This window comes from Acomys minous (assembly GCF_964271855.1).
Source record: "Acomys minous genome assembly, chromosome: 4".
NCBI classification, from domain to species: domain Eukaryota; kingdom Metazoa; phylum Chordata; class Mammalia; order Rodentia; family Muridae; genus Acomys; species Acomys minous.
In genome coordinates, this window is record NC_140486.1 from 100953985 (window position 1) to 100979716 (window position 25732).

The following is a 25732-nucleotide window of genomic DNA, read 5'->3' on the forward strand; positions in this document are numbered from 1 at the left end:
CATGGCTGGTCCAGAGTCTGTTGAAAAAGGTAGGACATATCTTCCTCTTAGCCTCTTAGCCTCACTTTTCACCGTTGCTCATCTACCTCCCAGTCTCACACCACCTTTAATCCCCCAAGTGTTACTTTTCTTTCTGGAGACTCAAGTCCTAATGTGTAGCCCAGGATAGCCCCAAATTCACCATCTTCCCGCCTCAGCTGTCTGAGTGCTACAATTAGAGGCCTGTACTATCACACCACCGTGCCTCCAGTCTTACTTTTAATGAGCAGACCCCCCCACCACCACAAAAAAAAAAACCCTCTTGTTTTCCTCCAAACTGCCCATAGTATCCAGGGTGGGCATGGCGCCTCTTCCACTTGACCCATCCTGAAGTCCTCCAGAAACCATTCACCCTTCCAAACACACCTGCTGCCCTCTCAGGTTGGGGTTCTCCTCTGGGAGTCCCCCTCATAAAGGGGAAACCTTTCTCCAAGCCAGGCAGGCCAGCACCTCATACTTTGCACGCCTGGGCTGTCTGTCCTGATGGCTCAACAAGCAGCATCTCTCTCTCTCTCTGCTGCACGTTCGGATCCGAACCTCAGATCCCAAAGCTACAAATAGCATGTTTACAGTGCTGAAGCCCAGCCCCACTCTGGCCTCCCAGCGAGAATCTTTCAGATAGGCCCGGGGATCTGCATTCTTAATAATACCCCCCTACCCTGCCCCCCCCCCCGGAAGAGTCCGAATTAGAGTACCATATTTAGAAAACACTTCCCAAACATCAGTTTAACTTTAGCACCTTGCACTCATTTTCTCCTGTTCTGTGCATCAGATGGACGGGCCTTGCCCTGTCTGCATCCTGGCCTGTGGTAGTATTGCCATTGCTGTCTGGCATACCTCTGCACGGGGTGCTACTGGGAGGGAGCCTCTGCGCATGGGTCAACATCCAAGTCAGCTGGGGATTTTCCTCAGATCTTTCCAAAACCATGACTTGCCCATCTGGATCCCTGCCCTGGAGGAGCAAAGGGCTCCCTAGTGCATGCTGTCAGGCCCAGCATCCAAGGATGAGTTTTTCTCCCAGCCGCTGCTGGAACCAGCAAGGAGAGAAAGTCAGACAAAGCGAATGAGGCCTTCATTCCATTGTGGACGTGTCAGTTTCCTGAGGAAATAGACAGTATGTAGCCTGTGACAGAAGATGATGACCAGCCAGCCTGCTCTGGAGCCTAGGGGCTTACTGTCCAGGATTGAGACAATCTGGGTATCTAGGATTGTTAATATTTCTAGTCTGTTGTCATCTGGCCAGGACCCATGACCCCTCCCAGCTAGACCTTTCTCTGCCGGATCTCTATGAGTCATGAACACCTTCCTATTTCAGGTGGCCTTACTTGGAAATGCTTGCGCTGACTTTTGGGACTTGGATGGCCTATGTCTGGTGAATCCTCAGCTTAGGAGCCTTAGCTCCCCTCACCCCAGCCCCTCAAAGGTCCCTCTTGTCTCCCTGCCACTTTATCCCACTCCTGTCCTCTGTTGTCTGCCTTTCTCTTTTGCCCTTCCTGCTTTGATGGATTGAAACCAGCCTTGTGTTCCGGCTTCTTGTGGTCCCGCTAAATAGGTTTTAATGTGACTGTGGTAGGAAGAGAGAGCCGGAGAGTGTGTGTCCTGGCATGGGGTGGGGGTGGGGTGGGTCTGGAGGCCCTGACCTGGGTGTCCCTAAGAGGAGGAGGGTAAGAGTGCTCCACAGGTCAGTGCCACTCACTGGCCTATCAGTGATGCCCTGCTGGGGCCTGGGTGGCCTGCATGTCCTTGGTGTTGTCCTTGTTACAAGGTAAAAAGCCAATCAATCAGTGAAGGTACCGTGGTAGCTTGGAGGGTCGGAGGGCCCCCCCCCCCCGCCTCCCTCCAGAGGACAGCAAGAGATATTTGCAATTATTTATATTTTGCAAACAGTATTCAATTAAATAATTTACACCGCTTCGATCTTCTTTGTAAGATTCAGTGCCTTGGCAGTTGATATTCCGGACGTTGCTGAGAACAACAGCCCACGTGAGATAAGTTACATGGCAGAACAAGTTTAATATTGACATTTTCAAAATCAATGAAGAGTGAGGCCTGGCCAGGAGGGGAAAGGAGGAGCCAGGCAGGGCCAAAGAGGTCAGTCAAGTGCTGAGGGTGAGAAGCAGCCTGCATGCCTCTGCCTGCCTTGGGGAATGCTCCTCTCTCACAAACTCCTGGGTAGATGCTGGGATGGTCTGGGCGTTCTCAGAATGGATCATCACCAGTGGCTCTCATGGCTGCTGTAGCTGAGGGAAGAAGCTGCAGGGCAGGGCAGGTGGGCCTGTGGAGGGCCTATAGAGGAGCCCTGGCCCGAGAGGTACGATAGCATCTGTTTACAGTCTGCGTGGAGGGTCTGTAGCTGCCTAGGGTCAGGGGTCGGGTGGGGAGCGGAACCAACTCTATCTGTCCACTGGGCCAGGGGACCCACCCTCCAGAGACCACCTCAGAAGTCTCTGGGGATGGCAGCCCTTGGCTTAGCTACTTGTCTCCCCTTGGGAGCAGCCATAAACAGGGAGCCAGTTCTCAGAGAGACAGGGCCAGAGGGAAGCCTCCTATCTTGCACGTTACTTCTCTGGAGATAAGAGCAAGGAAGGCAGAGGCAACCATGCAGGGCACACCTCAGTCTTCTTTAGGATCTGTACCAAGGTTGGTTGGTGGCACTCAGGCCATAGCCCTGGGAGCTCCGGGCTGTCGGGCAGAAGTACCCTGTAGTCTCTTAGGCCTGGTTTGCTTGCGTAGGTCCTAAGGCCTCAGTGGAAACTGGGGGACAGATTTGTAGCTCTATGGACCTAAGGAACATGTGTGGAAGGTTGGAGTGTAGTGTCTGGCCAGCGTCTCTGAGAACTCTTGAGTGACGTGTGGTGGCCTGTGGTGTGTGGGCCCTCATGCACAGGAGCACAATTGTGGCATTCCTGCTTTGTGGTCGTCTGACGACTTGTTTTTGGCCATAAGCTTCTCTATGAGAGTTTGTTTTCAGTGGCTCCTACTTTTGGCCTGAGGGATAATTCTTGGGTATGGCAGATCATTTGTATTTCTTGAAGTGTTTGTGGCTTTAAATTTAAATATTTATTTTGGATTATTTCTGCCTTTTGTGTTCTCTCTCTCTCTCTCTCTCTCTCTCTCTCTCTCTCTCTCTCTCTCTCTCTCCTCTCCCCTCTCCCCTCTCCCCTCTCTCCTCTCTCCTCTCTCCTCTCTCCTCTTCTCCCCTCTCCCCCTGCCCCACTTTCCTCAGGGTATAAGAAAGAAAGTAAGAAAAAAAAGTTGTGCAATCCAGATTTCATGGTCTTTAAAGTAAATTAGTTCTCACTGAGAACCTGGCTTGAACAGGTAGCACACATTTTAAATGGATTCTCTTGACTATCTCTGCCTCCGTGTTTCCATCTTTCCTGGCGGCACAACACTGCTTGAGTGACAGACAGGCCTTGCGATACTGCATGTGTGAAGGGCCTAGTGACATATCTGATACATGGAGACAGGGTCTGGATTCTGTCAGTTCCTGGTGTTTGGACACGTACACAGACCCCACGTCCCCACAGTGCTTCTCTGCCCTCTGTGGGCACCTTAGTGCGAGCACATCTTGGTGTGTCTGACTGACTTCTACGGGATGTGTATCTCTCATGACTCTTGTGTCTGGCTTTGCGTATGACTTGGGGAATCCTGGCTGGAGTTGGTGCAGCCTTTGGGAGGTATCTTTTCCACTGTCACCTAGGGTGTGGATTGGAGAGTCAGGAGAAGGGGAGATCTGTTGGGGGCGGGCCTGGGAGGGTTGGAGAAGGGCTGCCGACTCCTTAGGGTGTGAAGTCATTGGACTGCCTGGGCAGTTTCTGAGTCAGCCCTCTGGCCCTAAGCCACTTAGCACTCACTTTTTCCTCTCAGAGAAAGTGTTGCTCTTTTTTTGGGGTGGGGAGGCCATCTCCAGAGCTGTCTACAGACAAAAGGACACCCCTAAGACCTCATACTGAAGATACTTTCACTACTGCTCTGACCCTAGCACCCTACAGACCTTCCTGTGCCCTATTCCACAGGAGCAGAACATTTCCTGTTTGGTGTGGGTGCTGCTGGAGCACTCTAGTCCAGCCTTCCCCATTCAGGGGTCTGAGTGCTGGCCTTGGGGTGGGGGAGGGGGCTTCTGCAATCCCACCTCAACTCGCCTTATTTTCCTTAGCAGCCTATATCTCCTGGATGAAGCCTGCTGGTAAGGCACTAGGGGCCCACCAGTGCTCTGGGAGAAAAATGGAGAAACTTCTGGAAATGTGACAGTGGGAGGGAAGAATAGCATTGTATGAACTATGCTGGCAAATTCTTTGTGTTGAGTTAAAACTAAACTGTGGAAGGCCAGGGCCAGTTTGTCTTGCTGTAATTTTGACTTCCACCTCTTTGCCTGGCTCAACACTGAGCATGGGTGGATCCTGCCCAGGGCCCTACCTCCTGGGGCTCTTCAACTCCCCCCTTTTTTTTTCCAGGGAATGATTTTTTTTAGGGAGGTATTTATACCTCCACATCCTCCCTGCTCTCCTGCCATCCTTTGGGACTCCCCTTGGCTCCCCTGCTTGAAAATTGTCTTCAGCAAAGGTCTCAGTGTCCACACTTAAACTTTCTGTGTGCTTCTGTTTGAGGGAACGCCTCCTCTCCTGGTACTGCTGCCTCTAGTCCAGGGCAGGGCTCCTAGGAATGGGAGCAGAGGAAGCTTCCTGAAGCGGCCACCATAGAGACTGAGTAGGGGCGGGGTGTCCCCTTTCAGTAATTGATGGTGCTCATGGTAACAGAAGCCGTGCCTCAGAGTAGCTGAGGTCTTACCATGATACCAGCTATAGGGCAGCAACTCATTCAACTGTGGAAGCGCCTTGAGTTCAGTATATAGGGGCCGCCATGTATGATCCAACATGGTTTCGTTACATCTCATTAGTGTGTATGTGTGTGTGTGTGTACACACACTTGTACGCATGTGCACATAGAGGCCAGAGGTCAACACCGAGCGTCTCTTCCTCAGTCTTTCACTGTACCTGTAGCTTGCCCATCCAATTTGGCTGACCCAGGAATTTAATCCTATTTTTAAAAATATGAGTGCTGAGGACTGAGCTCAGCTCCTTGTTCCCGTGCAGCAAATGTTTTGCCCATTGCCATCTCTCCAGCCCCTCACCCTCATGTTAAAAAGAAGGTTGCTAAGGCCCATGGAGTAATTTGTGCCTCTCTGGTTTGGAAGCTGGCGTTATAACCCACAGCTGAGCACTGGCCAGGGTCAGTCTGGTCAGTCTGACACTGTACCTCGCTTGAAGCTGAGTGCAAGTGAGGAGACTCCCCCAAAGCTTGGTCAGGGGTGCTGGTGTACTTTCCCCTCACCATCCTCAGAGTAGTGAGAAAGATGTTTGGGGTTCAGGGAATGGGAACATTTAGCTCCTTTGTGGGGGAACATCACAGCCGAGTACACCTGCTCTCTTTTGCTGATATGTGCTGCCTGCTGTCTCCGTTTCTGTCTGTGCAGAAGTTGTGGGTCACACTCAAGGACCATTGGATGGGAGCCTGTATGCCAAAGTGAAGAAGAAGGATTCCCTGAATGGAAGCTCAGCGCCTGTCACTACTGCAAGGCCTGTCCTGTCAGCCACTCCTAACCATGTGGAGCACACACTGTCTGTGAGCAGCGACTCCGGCAACTCCACAGCTTCCACTAAAACAGACAAGACCGATGAGCCTGTCTCCGGGGCTGCCACTGCCCCTGCTGCCCTGAGTCCTCAGGAGAAGAAAGAGCTTGATCGTCTGCTAAGTGGCTTTGGTGTAGACAGAGAGAAGCAAGGTGCCATGTACCGGGCTCAGCAACTCAGGTCCCACCCAGTTGGGGGCCCGACTGTGTCCTCCCCTGGCCGCCATGTTGTCCCAGCCCAGGTTCATGTCAACGGTGGGGCTCTGGCATCTGAGCGGGAGACGGACATATTGGATGATGAGCTTCCCATCCAGGATGGGCAGAGTGGTGGCAGCATGGGCACGCTGTCCTCCCTGGACGGGGTCACCAACACCAGCGAAGGCGGCTACACAGAGACCCTGTCCCCACTGACCAATGGTCTGGACAAACCCTATTCCACAGAACCTATGCTCAATGGTGGAGGCTACCCCTATGAGTCTGCCAACCGGGTGATGCCTGTCCACAGCAGTCACTCGGCCCCCATTCGGCCTTCCTACTCCGCTCAGGAGGGTTTAGCTGGCTACCAGCGTGAGGGACCCCACCCAGCCTGGTCACAAAAAGTGACCAATGCCCACTGTGGCTATGACCCCAGTGGTCTATTCCGATCCCAGTCCTTTCCAGATGTGGAGCCCCAGCTGCCCCAAGCTCCAGCCCGTGGGGGCAGCAGCCGAGAGGCTGTGCAGAGGGGGCTGACTTCATGGCAGCAGCAGCAGCAGCAGCAGCAGCAGCCGCCTCACCCACCTTCCCGCCAGCAGGAAAGAGCCCCATTGCCGAGTCTTGCCAGCAGCAAGCCTAGCCCCCAGCTATCAGCAGAGACCCCCATACCTGCTCTCCCAGAGTTCCCAAGGGCAGCCTCCCAGCAGGAGATCGAACAGTCTATTGAAACCCTCAGTATGTTGATGCTGGACCTGGAGCCAGCCTCAGCTGCTGCCCCTCTTCATAAGTCCCAGAGTGTTCCTGGGGCCTGGCCAGGGGCTTCCCCACTCTCTTCCCAGCCCCTCTTGGGCTCTTCCCGCCAGTCCCACCCATTGACCCAGTCCCGATCTGGCTATATTCCCAGTGGGCATTCTCTGGGCACCCGGGAGTTGGTCTCTTCCGGCAGGTCTTATGCACCTTATGATTATCAGCTGCGTCCAGCTGGAGCCAACCAGAGTTACCATCCGAAGAGTCCAGCCCCTTCCGCCTTTCTTCCAAGCCCCCATAGCTCTGCGGGGCCTCAGGAGCCCCCAGCCTCTCTCCCTGGTCTCATCGCTCAGCCTCAGCTTCCACCAAAGGAAACTACTTCAGACCCCTCCCGAACTCCGGAGGAAGAGCCGCTGAACCTGGAAGGGCTGGTAGCCCACCGGGTAGCAGGTAACAGCTTTGGAAGACTGTGAGGCCTAGGAGAGCTCTCCCATTTCCCCACCCTCTTCCCCTGTTTGGTCTCTGTTGTCTATTGGGGGCAGAGGGGGAAGTAGGCACAGCAGAAGGTAGGGGCCTTTGACAGCATGATTTCAGCCTGAGGAGGTCTTGGGAGTGCACACCCAGCCATCCATTCCTTCCTGTACAGATTATCTGTTAGGCACCAAACCAGGCATTGGGACTCAGAGGTCAGTGTCTCTCCATGCCTGCCCTCAGGGAGTTTGTGCTTTGGTCAGGTAATAGGTACATAGATGGTTCTAACAGAGGGAAAATTATGCAGCGTCAGAATAGAACCAGTACAAGCTTACCGCTTTCTGGAGAGAAGGATTTCCTGAGGCGGCGACTTAGGGGCTAGATGTTGTAAGTAAGGAGGAGACCGCCACTCCTAGAATGTTCACTGCCCTCAAAGTTCAGGGCCTTGGGATGGTTATAGAGAAGATTAGAGGGAGGGTTTTTAGGTGTTATTTTCCTCTGAGCTCAACCCAGGAGGCCTGTGAGAGTACCCTGAAATGGTAGGGGCTTTGTCTGCTCTTCCCCATGATGAGGACTTTAGGAGTCTTGATCTTGATGAGGCTAAGGTCTTCCTCGCTCAGTTGTTCCGTTAGTTAGTTCTTGCTAAGTCTCACTCCATGGGTGACCCCAGAGAGAGATCTGCAGAGAAGCCCGTTGGGAGGAAGGAGCCAGGGGTCAGGGGTCATGTTGGGAGGGACAACCATGGAGCACGCTAATCCATAGCCCCAGCTTGTGATGCTTCTGCTCACAGCCAAAGTGGGCGGGAGATCCTGTACCCAACAAAATGGTCACCTTGATTGTGAGGCGAAACCCAGGCAGGGATGGCGCAAGGACTGTGCTGGTGAGGCGAGTGTTGTGCCCAGTTCCTCTGCTGACAGGGTGGGGTGTTTTGGGGGAGAAGAGGAAGCCAGGCGTCTAGTTCTGCCCTCCAGTCCTTTTCCTAAATTTAGGGGCAGCTGAGTCACCATGCCAGCTGCAAGGCAGGAGGAGACGCCTTCCCTGGAAAGGATGGATGTTGGTTTGAGGAAGCAGATGGGCAGATCAGTTGGCTCTTGGGTTGGACTTAAGGCTGGGGGCTGGGGCGGGGATACCCTGTTCTCCTGAACTTCAGAGTGAAGATCTGCCCCCGCCCTCACATTTCCTTGGTTCCACTCTCTGGCAGCTTGCAGTAGGCCATAGTGGAAGTATTTATACCATAAAACGTAGCCATTGGGGCCTTGCCTCTGCGGAGAGCTGTGTTTGTTTGTTTGTTTGTTTGTTTATTTGTTTGTTTTGGGTTTTTTTTTTCTTTCAGATTTGTTTCTTTGCTTTTTCTGAGCCTTGAGGTCCAGGACCTATAGCTCCGTGGCTCTGGGGCAAAATACTCATTGTGGTGGTCCAGATTGGGCACCTGACTTAGGCCACCCTCTTGCTCACTCTGTCAGCTGGAACTGTTTCCTACAAGTTTTACTTCAGAGAGAGGAGTGGCCACCCAAGTTCCCCGGTGTGTCATTCTCCCAGTGTTTTATAGAGGGGGCGGGGCAGGATGCTGAAGAACAGTGACACCCTAGTGTGATGACGAGCAGATCCAGGGGACTTCTAGGCAGATGAGGGCAGAATGAATTTTCTTGTCCTTCTGGAACCCTGTCCTATAGCTTGCTAATGCCATGGGAGGAAGGCCATCTTGGAGTGGGCTCCCTTCAGGCTCTCTCTCCTCCCAGCTTCTGAGGCTTTCATTGTCCACTTCTGTGTTCTGTGGCCACTAAGGTGTTGGTTGTCATGAAGTCACAGGGAGGAAGGAGAATATTGCTGGCATCATGTCTCTGTCCCCTTACCTTGTTATTAATCTCCAGCAACTACAAGTGGCTCAGGCAGGAAATAAGCTGAGCCGCACAGAGCAGACAGTTTCATGTCCCTGGTTTTATTGGTTCCTTTTGGTCCATGCCCTGTCAGGAAATTTTTCTTGTGTTGGAAAGGTCTGCTTTCACAGTATCCTGAGCATCATTTTAGTGGCTTTTCAGTGCTTATGTAGGTAAAGGCACAGGAAGAACCAATGCGTAGAGTGTTCTGGGAGCCAGGGAGAACAGACTTCTAGCACTGCCACTCTCTGCTTTTTCTACATTCTCCTGCAAGAAGTTGGAGCAGCATAAAAACCCACTGAGTTACCTGGGAAGCTCAGATCCATGACCTTGACTTGGTTTCTCCTGTGTGTTACTCCTCCAGTCATCATTTTCCTCCTTGGTTGGTCTCCATGCCCCAGTACTGTGTCCTGATGCATTCCATTTGGACCCACCCACCCTTCCTGTCTTATTTCGATGTTAAGCTCTGAGAATGCAGTGGCTGTTCCCTTAACTAGAAACGTATAGTACAAACAAAGTAAAGATAGATGTCCACTGTCATCTAACGTTGGATTGGGTATCCCAGCCAGGGCAGTAAGATGAGAAAAGGGGTCGTGGCGTATTGCCTGTCCAAGTGAGGTATCTCATGCTACTAATTCCGTGATTGGTTGGATCTATATCTGATGCCTCTAGAGGAGATCTCAGCATTCATTAGAAGATGGATTCCTGTCTTATCCTTAAGGAGTCAGGTTTAGGTGAGGGGAGAGAGCTAGAATTTTAGGATTGAGTTATTTGTAATAAGAGCCATGGAAATAATCCCATGAGGGAGAAATGGAGAACTCATAGCTGTCTAGAGATTTCGGGCAGTGGCAGCAGCGAGCGGAGTGTGGTATTCGATTTAGACATGATGAATACAGTTTTGAAAGTGAGTGAGGCTGCTGGGTAGAGTAGATTCACAGTAGAGCAAAAGGCATGCTTGCAGAGCAGCGAGTGGCTACCATCCTGCCTCAGGATGCTCTTACAGTTCAGACTGAGATACTTGGATGTGCTGAGCAGTGACTTAAGAAATCTTTAGATAGTTTAGTCTGGAGAATGATCCATGATCAGAGATGTGTCTGGCACAGCCTAGCAGGATGGCAGCAAAGCAGGCGTGACTTTGATCTGGAAGGTGCTCGGGGCTTATCAGATAGCCCTGGTGATGGGGTCCTAGATTAGAGTACTGACTTCAGGCATGGAAAAGACTAGGTGATGCCATGAGTTCTAAAGGGAACAGAACTAACGTGCTTACAAATGGACCAACGGGGAGGGGATTATTCAGGATGGTCTAAGGCAGTGGTTCTCAACCTGCGGGTTGCAACCCCTTTGAGAGGTTGAATGAAGCCTTTCACAGGGGGCCATATATCAGATACCCTACATATCAGATACCTTACATTACAATTTCTAACAGTAGCAATTACAGTTATGAAGTCGCAGCAAAAATAATTTCCTGGTTTGGGGTGGGGTCACTGTGAGGAACTGTATTAAACGGTCACAGCCTTAGGACGGTTGAGAAACATTGGCCTACAGCTTTGTCAAGAGAAGCGTTCAGCCCCCTTAAGCCAGGGTGGGGGAGAAGAGGCTGGTGTGATAGAAGATGGAGTTGCAGGATTCTGTTTGAGGTGATGGAGGCTCTCCAGGTCGAGATGCATGCTTTGAAAAGCAGCAGATTCTAGAATCTTCTCCCACGGGTGGAGATTAATGCTGTGAACTTCGAGGAGGTCTGCCTCATAGGCGTGTCAGGAAGATGGCCACAGGGAAACAAAGCATCACAGGATCTAAGTATGAGGGCTCAGGGTGGTGACAGCAGCCTGGTGCAGTGTGTCATTCAAAGTCAAGATGGGAAAGGAGTTGAAGGAGAAAGGGGTGAGGGTGAGATCATGGGGTGGGGGTGGGGGGGTGGGAGGTGGGGGAGAGAAGCCCATCCGCCTGGCCAGTTAGGTAGACTGGGGATTTTCAAAGGCATGTTTTCAGTTGAGTGCTGCTGACAGAAGCCAGACCATGAGCGACCGGGGAGGGAGTGGACGAGGAGTGAAGACAGCTTGCCAACTACTCTTCGGAGTGGTTTTATGATAAAAGGGGACAGCGTGGTTGCCGAGGTGGGGAACAAGGCATTGGAAACTGTCTGTCATGGTATCGTGAGAGTGTTTTCGGGTAGAGGTGGATGGGAGCTGAAGGTGGAAGTAGGAGAAGGGAAGAGATGAGGGGAGAAAGTAAGTGATGGGCAGCCCCGAGCATTCAGGTTCAGCTAAGAGTTCGGAAACTTCTTGACAAAACTGAGGGGGGGGGCGTTGCTGGAGAACAATGGCATGGAAATCTGGCGTTAAGCTTTAGGGCTTGCATTGAGGACAGCTTCCACAGTTCGTTCTGCGTTCTGCGTACAGGGCTGAGTTCAGGGCCCACACAGCTCATTCAACAGGCGCGCTAATCTGGGCGGGTTTTTTTGGTAGCCCAGGATCTGGGGGAAATGCTGACAACTAATAAAACCTTTACCCTTATGGCAGCATTGGCCACTAAACTATTATAACATTTTAGGTGGAAGGTTAAATGTGTTAGAGATAAAGCAGAGGCGTGTCAGAGGGGAAATGGAAGATGGCTGGGAGCTTGGGGTGCTTGGGAAAGGTTTCACTGAGCAGCAGCGAGGGGGCTGCCTTATCCGTCGCAGCCTGCGCGAAGCCCCTGAGGCATGAGTGTGCTTTGAATGGGCCACAGCAGAGTGACCAACATGAGCTCTAAGAGGTAATGGAAATGAAGCCAGCTTAAATTTGGTCTGGCAGATGATCCTAAGAACTTGGAGTTTTTGGTGTGTGTGTGTGTTCTGAGAAGCATTAGCAAGGACTTGGTCCAAACAGTGACATCACCTGGCTTATTCTAAAAGCATCTATGTGGCCAAGATGAGAGAGGAGGCCCTTTCAGAAGTGACTGCTATTGATCAGAATAGAAGTACAGAGACGGGAGGAAAATGATAGACTATTTGAGAGATTCAGCCTGGAAGATTTTCAAGTCAACTAGACGTGGAACGCAAAGAACAAAGGCGTGGGCCTTCGTCCCGAACAACTGAAATAGTCCAGGTCTTCCTAGATGGTGTGAGAACGTGGGAGGAGCTGGGTTAGAGGGAGCTCAGTATGAATTGCTCATGAGGCATCTGAGAGGGTCAGATCCTAACAGCCGGGGACTAAGGAAAGAGGTTGGAGCTTAGCAAGGCTAGGAGCAGTCAAGCAGGTATGGACCAGATCGAACATTCAGGGCAAGTACCAGCCACTGGGACAGGCCCTGAGATGCAAAGGCAGCTTGTTAATCAGTGAGTTGAGGACCAAGTGATGCAGCAGGATCATCTACAGCATCCTGTAGGTTTATCCCAAGGCCTCCACTAGTGGTACCCAATGGTTTGGGGGCAGGAGCTAGAAGAATGAGGGGAATAAGAGTGCTCAGGCTAACGTGATTGAATTACACAGGGCTGAGGGATGTAAGGGGCGGGGCCCTGGGTTTCAGATTGGTAGGCCATCCTGGGTTCCGAAGGGGCTGGTCACCTTGAGAGACAGGGAGGCTCTTGGCTGGCCTGGGCTGACTGAAGTGTGGGCTAGCGGGACCGACGTTTCCAGGCCCCAGACTGCCTGCCACTTTTTCTCTCTACTGGGGTTAGAAAGGAGAGCCAGCCACATGCCCCTCAGAGGAGCAGAGGCCTTGACCCACCCTGTCTTCTTGTCTCCCTCCCTCCGCCCTCCAATGTGTGGCCCAATCCTGGAGTCAGAGCAATGATTAACCCTGATTTTTTTTTCTTTGTTTTTGTTCTGTTCCGTGTTGTTTAATGCCCCGTCCCCCTTGCATCCTCGATGTGTTCTGTGTCCACCTGTCCCCTGTGCCATTGATGCGGTGCTCTCTGTGCCTGATGCCTCCCTCCCCTCCCTGCCGGCTCCCTTGGGGTGTGGGTGGACAGTGTACAATGCCAGACTGCAGGGCCTGAGGCAGAGTGGCATCTCCCGACCCTCTCCTCTCCATCGGCTCCGATCTGCCTCCCTCTCTGGTGGGTTCCTCTGCTTCTCCTCCCCTGCAGCTCTGGGCCTTTGCTTTAGCTCCCAGCTTCCCTCTCATCCCTGCTCCCATGAGATCCCTTTGACACCTTTTTCACTCCCCTCACCCTCCCACCCCCTTCCTCAACTCTTTTCTCTCCTACTTTCCTTTCTCCTTTCTACTAGGTGCCTCTGTTTTCCCTCCCTTTCTCTTTTTCTTCCTCTCTCTACCTTTCTAGCCTTCTTTCCCCTCCTCCTCTCCCAGCCCCCCCCCTTCATCTGCTTGGCTGGAGGCCTCTGATGCTTTTAGCTTGGCCTTGCCTGTTGGGCACAGGGTCAGAAGTCATTAGGGGGACGTCCAGAGAGCTATGTGGAGATGTCAGTCTTTCCAGTGAGGTACCCAATTGAGGGCCCCAGCCCCTTATCCTCAGCCACCCCCGATGGGATGGTTTAGGCCTCAGGGCCAAGACTCAGAAAGACCCAGGCTGTGTTTTCCCCCGGGACCACCGCATGTAACACAGGAAGAGGTTTCCCAGGACCTGCTGCATAGCGGTCCCTCTGATGCTAGGGACCCATGACCCACACCTTGCCTGTGGCCATCTGTGACTTTGGACTAGTGTCTCAACTGTTCAGGGCCCACGTTCCCAGTCTGGAAAGCCCTGCCTTACATATGTTGTAGATGTGCTGGTCCTACATCAAGCTCTTGTTAGCTTTTCTCTAGGACTGCATCCATTCGTGTCCCCAGCCCCTGGGACACACAGGCTACCAGGCTCTAATCCTTTTTCTGCTCATTGCTACCTGAAGGCCACTATCAGGGAGGAGACCATGTGCCCAGAGGTCTCCAATGCCACAGCCCTAAGCAGTAGTTCTAGGCCAAGGGGCCCTCTGTTCCGATAGCAGTGCAGTGTCTGCAGTCCCACGAACCCTTCTGTCACCGTCTGCAGACATTCGAGAGATGGCTCTGGCATCCCTCTCTCTCTCCTTTCTTCTCCCTCTGCCTTTTTCCTGGCCCAGCAGTGGGGAATGAGGTGTTAAGATGGCCCCAGGGTCTGTTCAGGATCTGGGACAGTTGTTGGCCTGTCCTGAGGGGAGCTGGCATGGCTTGCCCTGGAGCTGCTGGTGTGATTGAGTGTGGCTTTGTAGTACCCTGGCCCAGCAGGTGGCTTCCATCCTGGATCCCCCTACTTCTGGAGCCCTGGGCATGGAGCCGGATGCCCAGTCCAACCACCTGGAGCTGAGGAATCCAGTCTTTTGGAAATCGGAAGGCTGGAAAGAAGAGTTGGGTCTGTGAGGGTGGGCGTGACCAGTATGTGGGCCCACGGGAGAGGCCTATGTTGGTGACTGTGGTGATGACACTGTGTGACTCTGGGTTTTTATCCACGTGACCCCTGAAAAGAGTGGCAGTGCTTTGCCACAGTGTTGGAGAAAGTGTGCGTGTTTGTATGTGTATGGCTCTATATCTATCTCTATATAGAGGTATACAATCACATACATACATGTTGTCTAGGACCCATAGGGCACTTTGGGCAGAGATGTGCTCCCCTAGACACATAGCACTTTCCTGCGGGCAGTGAAGGCAAGGGCTGACTATACACTGCTGCTCCTAGATGTATGTGGCAGCTATCAGGCCATGGTGACCGCCTGTCTAAATAAGGCAGTGGGGAAGATCATATGCCACCCTCTCGTGAAATAGCCCTTAGAGGACGACACAGGACTGACTGCCGGGCATTATGAGTTGAAAGGCCGCATTCTTACATCAGACCATGTCAGTTCTCAGTACTTAGCAGCCTGGTAGGAGACCCTTCCAGAATCCATTGTTGGCTTTGCTTCCTCTGACCCTAAGGCCTGTGGTAGGGAAAGTGAGGGACCAACCAGGTCACTTAAGCCATACCACTGCAGTGTCCTGTGTCCCTTCCTGTGGGGTGGATATACACACTCTGTGTCTGTCTGTCTGTCTGACTGTGTGTGTGCCTCTGTGTGCACATGCACATGTGTGCTTCTGTATGCATGTGGCAAACAAAGACTTAGAAAGAATGGCCAGGGAACAGAGGAAGTCCTCAGCGAAGGCCTGCATAGGAAGCAGGCCCCCCTTTGATAGTAAGTTTTTGGGATGTGAGAGGGCTGTTCTCTCTCTGTCTCTGTCTCTCTGACCCACTCCCTACCCCCACCCCCACCCTTAACCCTGGCTGTTAGCTGGTGTCCAGAGTCACCACTTGGCTGATGGAACAATGAGGCTCTCTTCTCTCCTCTCTACTGTGTCAGGCTCCCTCTCTCGAGACTAAAGAGAGAGACCATAGCTCTCCAGGCACTCTGGGTTAGCTATGGGCTTGCCAAGGGGGACAACAGTGACACACTGTGTTCCAAGACTGAGTGCCCTGACTGGCTGCTGGTGCCATGAACCACTCTCTGGGAATGGTCCGCCCTGGCGGAGTGTGACATAGGGGGGTCTTTCCTTTTCTTCAAGGGGAAACTTTGTCCCTTCTCTCTTTGGAGATCATTTAGTCCATCCCCCTGCCTCTGGTCAGAGCATGCTCCCATATACCATCCTGGCAATGCTGAAGTGACCCAGCCACCCTTGTTATCAGGTCCCTGACTACCTGTGCCCCCTACTGGAGGTGCATTGCACACAGAGAACAGCCTCCGGTCCTTACCACCTTTGCCTTCTATGGCCCTGGCCTTGGAGGCCGTCCCAGGCAAGGATGTGTGCGAAGGTTCTCTGCCCCTCCTGGAGGGTGACTCCAATAGAAACAGACCTCTTTTTCAAACACCAACATAGGACCCCCAAACAAGGAAGCGACTACTCTTGAAATAGCAGAGAGGTTGCCAGAGCCGCTGGTGGTGGTGGTGGTGGTGGTGGTGGTGGTGGTCATGGTGGTGGTTGAGGTGTGAGGCATGCCCTGGAACTGAAGGCAGCTCCTCCATGTTCCCTTTCACCTTGGGTCTGAACACAACTCCATACCCCCCAGAGCTTTCTGCCCAGTGGCTCCTTTGTCACAACATTATTCGAAAAGCCATGGCTGTGTCTGCTTCTCTCTAATGTTTCTGCCAGCAATAAACCCAGAAGGAGGGCTAGGGCTGGTCCACACATCCCAGAGGCCTAAGTAGGGCTGGGCCTGGTTGGAGGAAAGAGAAAACGGGACAGAAGCCAGAGGCTGCTGGAGTTCTGGGAGCCTAGAGTTGCTGGCAGAGCCTGGTGTGGCTCCAGCTGTCCAAAGCCACCCCCCTCTCTTTCCTGCCTGTAGATGCTCCCAGCACCCCCTTCTCGGGACCGACACACCCTCAATTTTTCTTTTCCGTAAATCAGGGCATTCTGAGGTTAGGGGGCTTGTTTGCTTTGAGCAGAGACGTTTGTGACCGACAGGACGATGTCCGTTTTGGTTTCTATTGTGCCTCTGACTAAACAGTACACAGTGGAAACTCTGGAGTGCCTTCTGCCTTCTACATCTAACTTGCACCGCTGGCAACTGCTCTTGCTGTCCCTTGACTGGCTCCTCAGAGCCTCTATCACAGAGCACATGCAGATACATCACAGTAGCTGTGTGTGAGTGAAGTGGTTCTGCCCCTGGTACTTCGCTGGTCGTGTTAAGCAGGAAGGCTTCCCAGGCAACCATGTGGCTGTAGCAAACTAAGGGTTGGAGGCTGCCTAGGCTGTGCATTTTCCACAATGGGGTGGGGGGATTCAGGTTACATAAGTGTGAGAATCCCACTGGATTGCCCTGGTTGTGTTCCTAAAGGCCAACATTGCATGTGTATGTTTATACATATGTGTGTGTACATGCACACACTCCCACTTGTGACTAAGGAGAGGGTCCCAGATGTATGTTCATGTCCCAAGCTCATGTGACCTACTCCCCTTAGTCCTAGTGGCGATGATGGCAGAGAATGAGACTTGAAGATTGTCAGGCCTAGGATCCCAACCCTCAGGCTCCTGAGACCTGGGAAGTCAGTATTCTAGGATTCTGGAAGTCAGCATAGTGAAATAATGGATTCCATGCCTTGGCCCAGCTGTGGGGAGGAGGCAGGGTGAGGCTAACATGGGCAGCCTTTGCAGTGGGCTGAACAGGAAGTGGGGACAGGAAGACGGAGGAGCCCTTTGCTCTTCTTTGTTTGCCCTTTGCCAGGGTCGGATATGGCTGTAGCCACAGGCACTGTGGGTTGGTGAAATGAACTGGGCCATTGAGGGGCAGCTGTAGGGGAACTTGGTTAGAGGTTTCAGGGGTGCACTGGGTGGGAAGCCAGGGGACCCCTGAGATCAGAACCACCACAGAAGCCAGTTGTGGTTGAAGACTCCAGAGTGTGACTTGGTCATTCCTTTGTTTTCCACTGGGAGCGCCATGTGCAAGATGATGCAATTTAGCCCTTTCCAAAAGCCCTTCCCAAAGGCTCCATGTTGCTTGTTGGTTGATGCAGTTGCCTTGGAGACCCTCCCTTCCCTCCTCTGGAAGCTCTGGCCTTCTGCCTCTGGAGGCTGGAAGGAGCTGACATCTGTTTCTTGTATCAGTCCTTTGTGCTTTTGGTCCAAATCCTATGCAGAGTAGAGACGCGTCTTAAAGGCGGGGGCCAAACTAAGCAGGTCTCCCCCTCCACCCACCAGAGGAAATGTAGGGTTCGAGCTAAGTTGGGGACAGGAAGACATGGTGAGGGACTGAGGGGATGTGGCTCACTCCAGCTCAGCCTCCGAGCTGAGGTGCTGCGTGTGTGTGTGTGTGTGTGTGTGTGTGTGTGTGTGTGTGTGTGTGTGTGTGTGTGTGTGTGTATCGGCGGGGTGGGGCGGGGGAGGCGGTGTTAGGTGGGATCACATTATTCTTCATTCTGCTCATTGCTTTCCATACCTTGCCCTTCCTCCCAGGGGTTCAGGCTCGGGAGAGGCAGCCTGCAGAGCCCCCCGCCCCCCTCCGGAGGCGGGCAGCCAGTGATGGACAATATGAGAACCAGTCTCCGGAGGCCACATCCCCCCATAGTCCTGGGGTCCGCTCTCCGGTCCAGTGTGTCTCCCCTGAGCTGGCTCTTACTATCGCCCTCAATCCTGGAGGGCGGCCCAAAGAGGTGAGTCCAGGAGTTGATGAGTCCTGGGGCCACAGCAGGGAGCAGAGTCTGTGATGCGTTTCCAGGAGCTTGAGAGCCAACAGTTAGTGCCTCTTCAGTAAACAGTGATTTCTCCCTCCTTGCACTCCTACCCAAAGTCTCCTCTCTTCAATAGCATTTGTACCCCAACTGCTTGCTTTAGGGAGGTGACAAGCATCCTGGAGGTGGTATACATACTCCCAAGACTTACAGTCCAAAGCGGATCAGGTACACTGGCAAACATCTTTTTGAGCTTTTAAGAAATAAGGCTCTTTTTAGGAGGTTTAGTTTCTGTGCCCAGTTGATTCCATTACTGAGACATTTCAGTAGTCAGGGGCAGTGGGTCTTGAACTCCCATGTGCAGAAGAACCTTCAGAGAGTTTGTTTAAAATGTTTCATTTCCAAATGCCCCTGCAGAGACTCTGGTCTAGATCTGTCACGGGACCCAGGACTATGCATTTCGAGATGGCCTGATGTAGGTGGTCCCACCTACAACCTCATGCCCAGGGCAGCAGTCCAGTGGCGAGGCCTTTTTCTGTGACCCTGTTCTGAAATAGCTCTGCCTGAGCTTAAGTGTGGCCTTGCAAACAGCCACTCCCCTACTCAGCCACTGACAAAGAGTTGTTGGGGCATTGAGTGGCCAGCACTTGGGCCTTACCTGGGCAAGGTGGAGAGTCAAGCTGGAGAGGGAATGTGTGGGCTGTCGAGCTTGCTGCCCTCACGCCCAGGATCACCTGAAGAGGAACCTCTTCTCAGGGCTACCTTCTCTGTTCTCCTGCAGCCCCATTTGCATAGCTACAAGGAGGCCTTTGAGGAGATGGAGGGGACCTCTCCAAGCAGCCCGCCACCCAGTGGGGGTAAGAGCACCTGCTAAGCCTATTCCCCCCACCTCTGCACTGTTTCCTCATTAGTCTTTGTGCTTTCCCCAGGTGTGGGGTTGGAGGGGCAAGAGTCAGCAGAGGTAGGAAGGGCTGGAAGAGCTTGCTTTTCACTCCACGGCTTACCACAGTCTCTATTGCTCTGTATCCTCTGCTGTCTGCTTGTAACCCAAGGATGAGCCCAGAAAGTTTGACTGCAGGTCCTGGCTGCAGTCCTGGCTCCATACTGTGGAGCTTTCTGTGTTGACTGAGTGAGAAATCTTCTTTCAACATGACAGCCGTGGTTTATCCTTGCTCTTGTTTCCGATGCCCTGCCCATCTATATCCAGGCATCTTCATCTCAGACACCCCGTGTCACCTCTACTAAGAAAGGACTGGGGTGAGACTATGCTCTTTCATGCCATCCTTGGCCTCCAGGAAGGGCATTTAGTTTGTGGCCCCAGTGTACTCATGGAGAAGCCTGTCCCTGAACAACAGGGAAGAGAACCGAGTGAGTCCCCTGGGTGGTCCGTGCTCCTTTCTGTCAGGGAAGTGCCTTGAGAGGAATTGGAGGACATTGCTATAGAGAAAGTAATAGGGTCATACCAGTTGGTAAAGGCCACAGGGTTCCCATGAAAGGTGTGGATGGCAGGGAAAGTAGAGATGGATGGTGCTCAGGGCTTAGGTAGACTAGGCCTGGCCTGAGTGTCCACTAGTCCCCGAGGGAAGGAAGGCAGGCAGGAAGTGTTGACTGAGCTTGGCTCTGCATCCCTTGGGGTATGCTGTTCTTCACAGGGCCAGAATGTAGACTGCATGTGTGGGTTGCTGTCCTAGGCACACATAAACACACACACACACACACACACACACACACACACACACACACACACACGATTTAAAATTCCCCATATGTGTCAGGATGCTAGTGAAATCAGTAGTAGCTTTTTAATAAATCTGAAAAACTGTCACTTCAATAGGGAAATAAATATTTCAAAAAAATATTTTATTGTGATAATCTGTAATATTAAAAATGTTATAAGATAACTTAGTGGGTAAAGTGCTTGCTATACAATCATGAAAACCTGAGTTTTAGCCCTTAGTCTCCCCTCCCCTGAGAGAAGCCAAGAGCACCTGTAATCTTAGCTCTGAGATACAGAGACAGCAGATCCTCCGGAGCCGGTCAGCCAGCATCACTGAATCCACAGACCCAATCTCAAAAAAATTAAGATGGAAAGCCATAAAGAAAGACACTAGATCTCAACCTCCATGTGTGCACATTGCATCGCTGGCACATGCACACACATGAATAAACCACATATGTACACACAGAGGATTTATTTTCAAGGATACCAGTGACCTTAATGTTAGTAATATTTTTATATAAATCCAATCTAAAATATTGAATTAGCAATATTAATATTAAAAAATGAGTCAAGTATGGTGGTACACACTCACAATTTTATCACGCAAGAGACTGAAGTAGGGGAATTGCAAGTTTGAGATCAAGAACCTGTTTCAAAAAACAAAACAAAAGCCGGGCAGTGGTGGCACATACCTTTAATCCCAGCACTCGGGAGGCAGAGGCAGGCAGATCTCTGTGAGTTTGAGGCCAGCCTGGTCTACAAAGCAAGTCCAGGACAGCTAAGGCTACACAGAGAAACCCTGTCTTGAAAAAGGAAAAAAACAAAAAACACAAAAGCAAAACAAAACAAAATACCAAACCAACTCAAATGTCATTTTGTGTTATTTTTTCACATATTTTGAATTCCTGCGTGTATTTTGTGTACCTAGTGCAGCTCAGATTAGCTAACCCAAATGCCTAGAGCAGTTGTACAGACCTAGGTACCCTGCCCAAGCACTGTCTTTGTGGCTTCTTGTGGCATCTCTTCCTAGGTATTCACTTTTTACCTTTACAACCCCATTCACTGACTGCTGCACCTGACAGCCCAGAGGGCTGATACCCCTTCCTGGGAATGGAAGCTGAGATCAATTGCACTGGACTTGGGTTCTGCTATTTCTCTCCTCTCCTGTGGCTGATCATGTGTGCCCTGGGGACAAATATAAATTTGAAGTTTCTTAAATGCCTAGGGCTGGGGAGAGAGGTTGCAAGGCGGAGAAATGCAAGGAATGTTTCTCTCAGGAAGGAGAGGGCAGCCTGTCTTCAGAGCCACCCACTCTTTGCCTCAGTATAAGGGCCACATTGCTCGTGTCCGGGGAGCCAAAGATAGGGGTGGAGGGGAGAAAAACCAAGCAAAGCCTTCTACAATTTCGGATCACGCTGTCCCTTTCTCTGTGAGCCCCTGCCCCTTGGTTGCACCTGCTGGGTAGCAGATGTTAGCTAGATGTTAGTTAGATGTTTGTGGGGACTTCTCCCACAAGCCTTTGCTCTCAGAAGCAGCTCATTCTTTCATGGTGATGCCATTCAAGCTGGCATTTGGGTGACAAACATTACTAAGGGACAGAGAAATGCTTATGAGCAGAACCACGGTGTTAGCAGCGTGAGGCAGGGAGATGATGTGGAGAGAGCAAGGAAAGACCGTGCCTGCCTCAGCCGTGGAAGTGTGTGCTGCACACGTTTGTCCATTGGGATGCCTAGGGACAGAGAAAAAGATAGAGGGCAGAAGTGGGTCTTGTCTGTTTGTACCTTTGATGTCCCCTACTCAGGCATGGGGTGCAAGCATGGGGGCTGTGTGTGTGCGCGCGCACACGTGTGTGTGTGTGTGTGTGTGTGTGTGTGTGTGTGTGTGTGTGGTGTGTACTCACCTGCACACACACAGATAAGCTATGCTTGATGTTCATACTTACAGATGGTACTTTTTTGTTGCTGTTTGTTTCTTTTTTTAAAAAAAAGTATTTATTTTTTATTTTATGTGCATTGGTGTTTTGCTTGCATGTATGTGTCTTTATGAGGGTGTGAGATCTTGGAGTTATAGACAGTTGTCAGCTGCCATGTGGGTGCTGGGAATTGAACCTGGGTCCTTTGGAAGAGCAGTCAGTGCTCTCAACTACTGAGCCATCTCTCTAGCCCCAGCTGTTTGTTTCCTAAAATAACTAGAAACCTACAACAAGAATATGATGACGGGCAGATCTGGACCCAGGGGGGTCTGCTCAGACTACTGCACCAACCAAGGACAATACATGCAGTAAACATTGAACCCCTACTCAGATCTAGCCAATGGACAGGACATTCTCCACAGTTGAGTGGAGAGTGAAGACCGACTCTGACATGAACTCTGGTGTCTCATATTTGACCACTTCCTCTTGGTGGGGAGACCTGGTGGCACTCAGAGAAAGAATAAGCAGGCTACCAAGATGAGACTTGATAGCCTATGACCGTATAGGCAGGGAGGAGGTCCCCCTCGGTCATAGACCTAGGGGAGGGGAACAGGGTGAAAGCAGGAGGGAGGGAGGAATGGGTGGATACAAGTGAGGGGAAAACAGTTGAGATGTAATATGAATAAATGAATTAAATAATAAAAAATTAAAAAAAAATAATGACCATAGAGCTCAGCTTGGTTCTGGGCATTTGGAGGCCACAACTCGTCTGTTGAAAGTCTTGGGTAATAGAGTGTGTCCTTAGGGGCTGTGTTCTCTCCTGGCTGTCAAGATCCCAGACAGGGGCCGCAGTTCTTATTTCTTTAAGAGATGTGCCAGGATACATGGCAGCTGCCACTGAAGGATCTCGTGACTGGGCCCAATGCTACCCCTGTTGCTCTGTTCAAAGTCCTTGGCTGATGGGAAAAGAGCCGGGCAGCCCTTTCTGACCTTGTGTGATACGTGACACTTGTAACCCAGATGGGCCACTTGGGAGGAGCCTCATTTCACCCAGGAAGCTGTGCTCTTGGCAGAGGAGTGCTGGTTTCTCCTCCCAGAGTTCCAAGCCTCTCTCTGACAAGGCCTCTCTTGCAGTTTTGAAGGGATCACGTGGCCTGGGGCTGCTGAGTCTCAGGGATTGTAAGGTCCCTGCCTGTGATGCTCAGCCTCCACTTTTCAAGATGTGCCCTCTTGAGACTGTTTTTTTTTTTTTCTTCTTGTCTTTCATTTGTATGCATGGCTCACAAGGAGTGTGTGTGTGTGTGTGTGTGTGTGTGTGTGTGTGTGTGTGTGTGTGTGTGTAGAGGATGCTGGGGAAAGAGAAAGTGGAAAGATAATAGTGTAGAGAAAAGCAAAGCCACCGGAAGAAGCTGGCTGCGTTTAATATGTCTTCATGAGGTAAAGAGACTGTAGCTGTAAAGAGGAGCCATCGCCATCTCTCAGGGGCGAGGAAGGGTCAGAACAGGGTGTCATTTCCGGACTCTCTGTCTCCCTTTCAAGCTGAAACATGGAGCAGCACAGAGGCAGGGAAGGGCCGGGGAGGCAGTTCAGCACAGGGGCGGGGTGGTGGCTTCAGAGCTGGTTGTCGGTTGTCCAGTCCTCACCAGTTTACACCCTTACCATGACGTGACCTCACTTCCTATGTCTCCCTGTCTTTCCACGCAGTGCGCTCTCCTCCAGGTCTGGCCAAAACACCCCTGTCTGCTCTGGGTCTGAAACCCCACAACCCAGCGGACATCCTACTGCACCCCACCGGTGGTGAGTAACTGGAACAGAGGGAGGGAAATGGTTAGGGAGGCCGGGAGAACCTGTTAGCCTGGGCAGGTGTTCTAAGTAGAGGACTCACAGAGGTATATGGGACCTTCCTGGAAACGAGGAGGCTGTGACTGTACCACACTGAAGTCATGCCCTGGGGGAGGGGGGCAGTGGGGCATGCTGCAGGCATTGAGGTGCTCTTCCTGCCTGCCACGGCCTTCTGGCCCTTAGAGTTTTGAGACCCACTTCCAATTTTGTTGAAGTTGGTCAGCCCTGCTAGAAGCCTGACTCCCTGGCCCGTGTCCCAGCACTTGTGTGTGAGTACACGTAGGTGTGAGGAGAAACATGCCTGAAGTTTGGTGGCAGCCCCTCACCCCTGCTACAGCCCAGTGGCGCCTGTGTTGAGCATCTTCATGATGTCAGAGGCTAGCGCTTAGGCGTTGTTTTTTTGTTTTGTTTTGTTTTGTTTGTTTGCTCACAAAGCTTTGCCCGAGAAATGAGTCACTCCCAGCAACCATGCTCTCTGCCCTTCTCCCCGACTGTTTCACTGTTAGCCCTGGGTCTCCTCTGCCTGGAATGGTGCCTGAACCCCCAAGCAGACTCTGTTTATCCCTGTGTTCACATGTCTAATGTCAGCACCCTTTGACCCTGGTGCTGAGATTAGGAGCTGAGTTCCAGAGACTTCTTGGGCTCGCACCCAAGCTCCCCAAGGTCACCTGTACTGGCTATGGGGTGGATGACCACGTTGGAAGGTTACTGTCTGAAAGGAATGCTTACCACACCCATTCCTCTATTTCCTGTCCATCCCCTTAGTTTTTTCAGTGGGGAAGAAGCTAAGGGTCCTGGGACTTTTGAAGGCAGCTTGGAGTCGGTTGAGCTAGGGAGCGACTCTAGTTTTAAAGCTGAGCTGGAGTTCTTGGGGGTCAACTTTTCCTTTTTTTCCTTAGTCGCCAGAAGACTGATCCAGCCAGGTAAGAGGGTAGCAGTATGCGTTCGTGAACAACGCAGATGTTGGTTGGCTTGGGCACAGCCTCCACATGCTCCACATACGAGCATGGAGCATGGGCAGACACCCAGACATCACAGAGATGCAGGGCCAGAGGCCTTCTCTCACTAGCCAGCATGCTACTACCTGACGCTTGACCCACACAAGCCCTGGCTGCAGAGGCTGGGAGGGACCTGGCTCCTGAGTGAGGTCCTGTCCAGAGAAGACCTCAGCCTCTGGCTTCTCTTTCTTCAGCAAATTCTTTCTCTAGAGGTGATCCTGATAACGTCTCTCTCTCTTCTCTTCCTGGCTCTTCCTCTCGTCTGTATCATCTGCCCTTCCTTCCTGCTTCTCCTCCTCTTGTCTCTCTTCTCCTCCCTCAGAGGAAGATGAGGGGGAGGGGGCGACTAGGCCTCCAGAAGGTAAGTGCACTTTGCTGTCTGTGTGGCTCCTGCTCCTCAGGTCTGGATATGGCTTTTCACACACCCAGCTCAACAAGGCTGGCTTGGGATAGATCTCTTTTCTCACCTGCTCTCAAGTGACTAGGCACATAGCCTTCCTGTCCCCACCCGCTGACAATGAGATGCCACTCTGGGCACTGCCTGAATGCTGCCTGGGACACTTGTTGCCACTGGGCACCAGTTCAGGCACAGCTAGTATTCAGGCGCCAACATGGTGCCACCTTGTTGACAAAAATACCCCTTGTGCCACTTCCTCTCCTAGGGGCACATGCACCACCTTGCTGGTACGCAGTGTACACAGGCATTTAAGCCTGTGTGTGCCCTTCTAGAGGCTGCCCTGTGCACTGAAGGTGTATAGCTAGCTTCCTCTTGCAGGGTGTTGGTGACGATCACCTGGCAACAGTGCCTTCAATAGAATCAGTGCTGGCTCGCGGTGTGAGCTACCTGCTTTTGTATCTCTGTGACAGTGACCTGATAGGGGAGCCTACACATGGCACTTGGACAGATGGCTTACTTGGGTTCATGGTTGAGGGGACTCAAGTCCCTTAAGACAGGAATGAAATGGTGGGACAGCTCATTGATGGCAGCGGGAGTGTGTGATGAAGGCTGTTCACATCACTGAAGACTACAAAGCAGGGGAAGAGGCAGGAATCAGGGTGGACACTTCCTTCAGAGGCTATCTTCTGAGAGCTTACTTCCTCACCTCCTAATGGTTCCACAGCCATTAGGGTCATTAGTTGGAGACCGTGTGTTCAAAACATGAGCCTGTGAGGGACTTTTCAGTTTCAAACCATGATGGGACAATAGCCC

General features: G+C 51.9%; 1 protein-coding gene across 18 annotated transcripts in view; it reads left to right on the forward strand.

The window, feature by feature from the left end:
- The window catches only part of TNS1 (tensin 1), a 217054-nt gene that overhangs the window by 166194 nt on the left and 25128 nt on the right, over positions 1-25732 (forward strand). For 11 of the 18 annotated variants that reach the window (XM_084778308.1, XM_084778310.1, XM_084778304.1 and 8 more), the window contains 7 exons: positions 5516-7063; positions 12914-13000; positions 17836-18032; positions 18832-18907; positions 23387-23479; positions 24424-24447; positions 24845-24883. In XM_084778308.1, coding sequence (XP_084634434.1) covers positions 5516-7063; positions 12914-13000; positions 17836-18032; positions 18832-18907; positions 23387-23479; positions 24424-24447; positions 24845-24883 — 2064 coding nt within the window. The remainder of the gene's footprint in view (positions 1-5515; positions 7064-12913; positions 13001-17835; positions 18033-18831; positions 18908-23386; positions 23480-24423; positions 24448-24844; positions 24884-25732) is intronic. The other 7 variants (XM_084778311.1, XM_084778297.1, XM_084778309.1 and 4 more) reach the window with 6 other exon arrangements.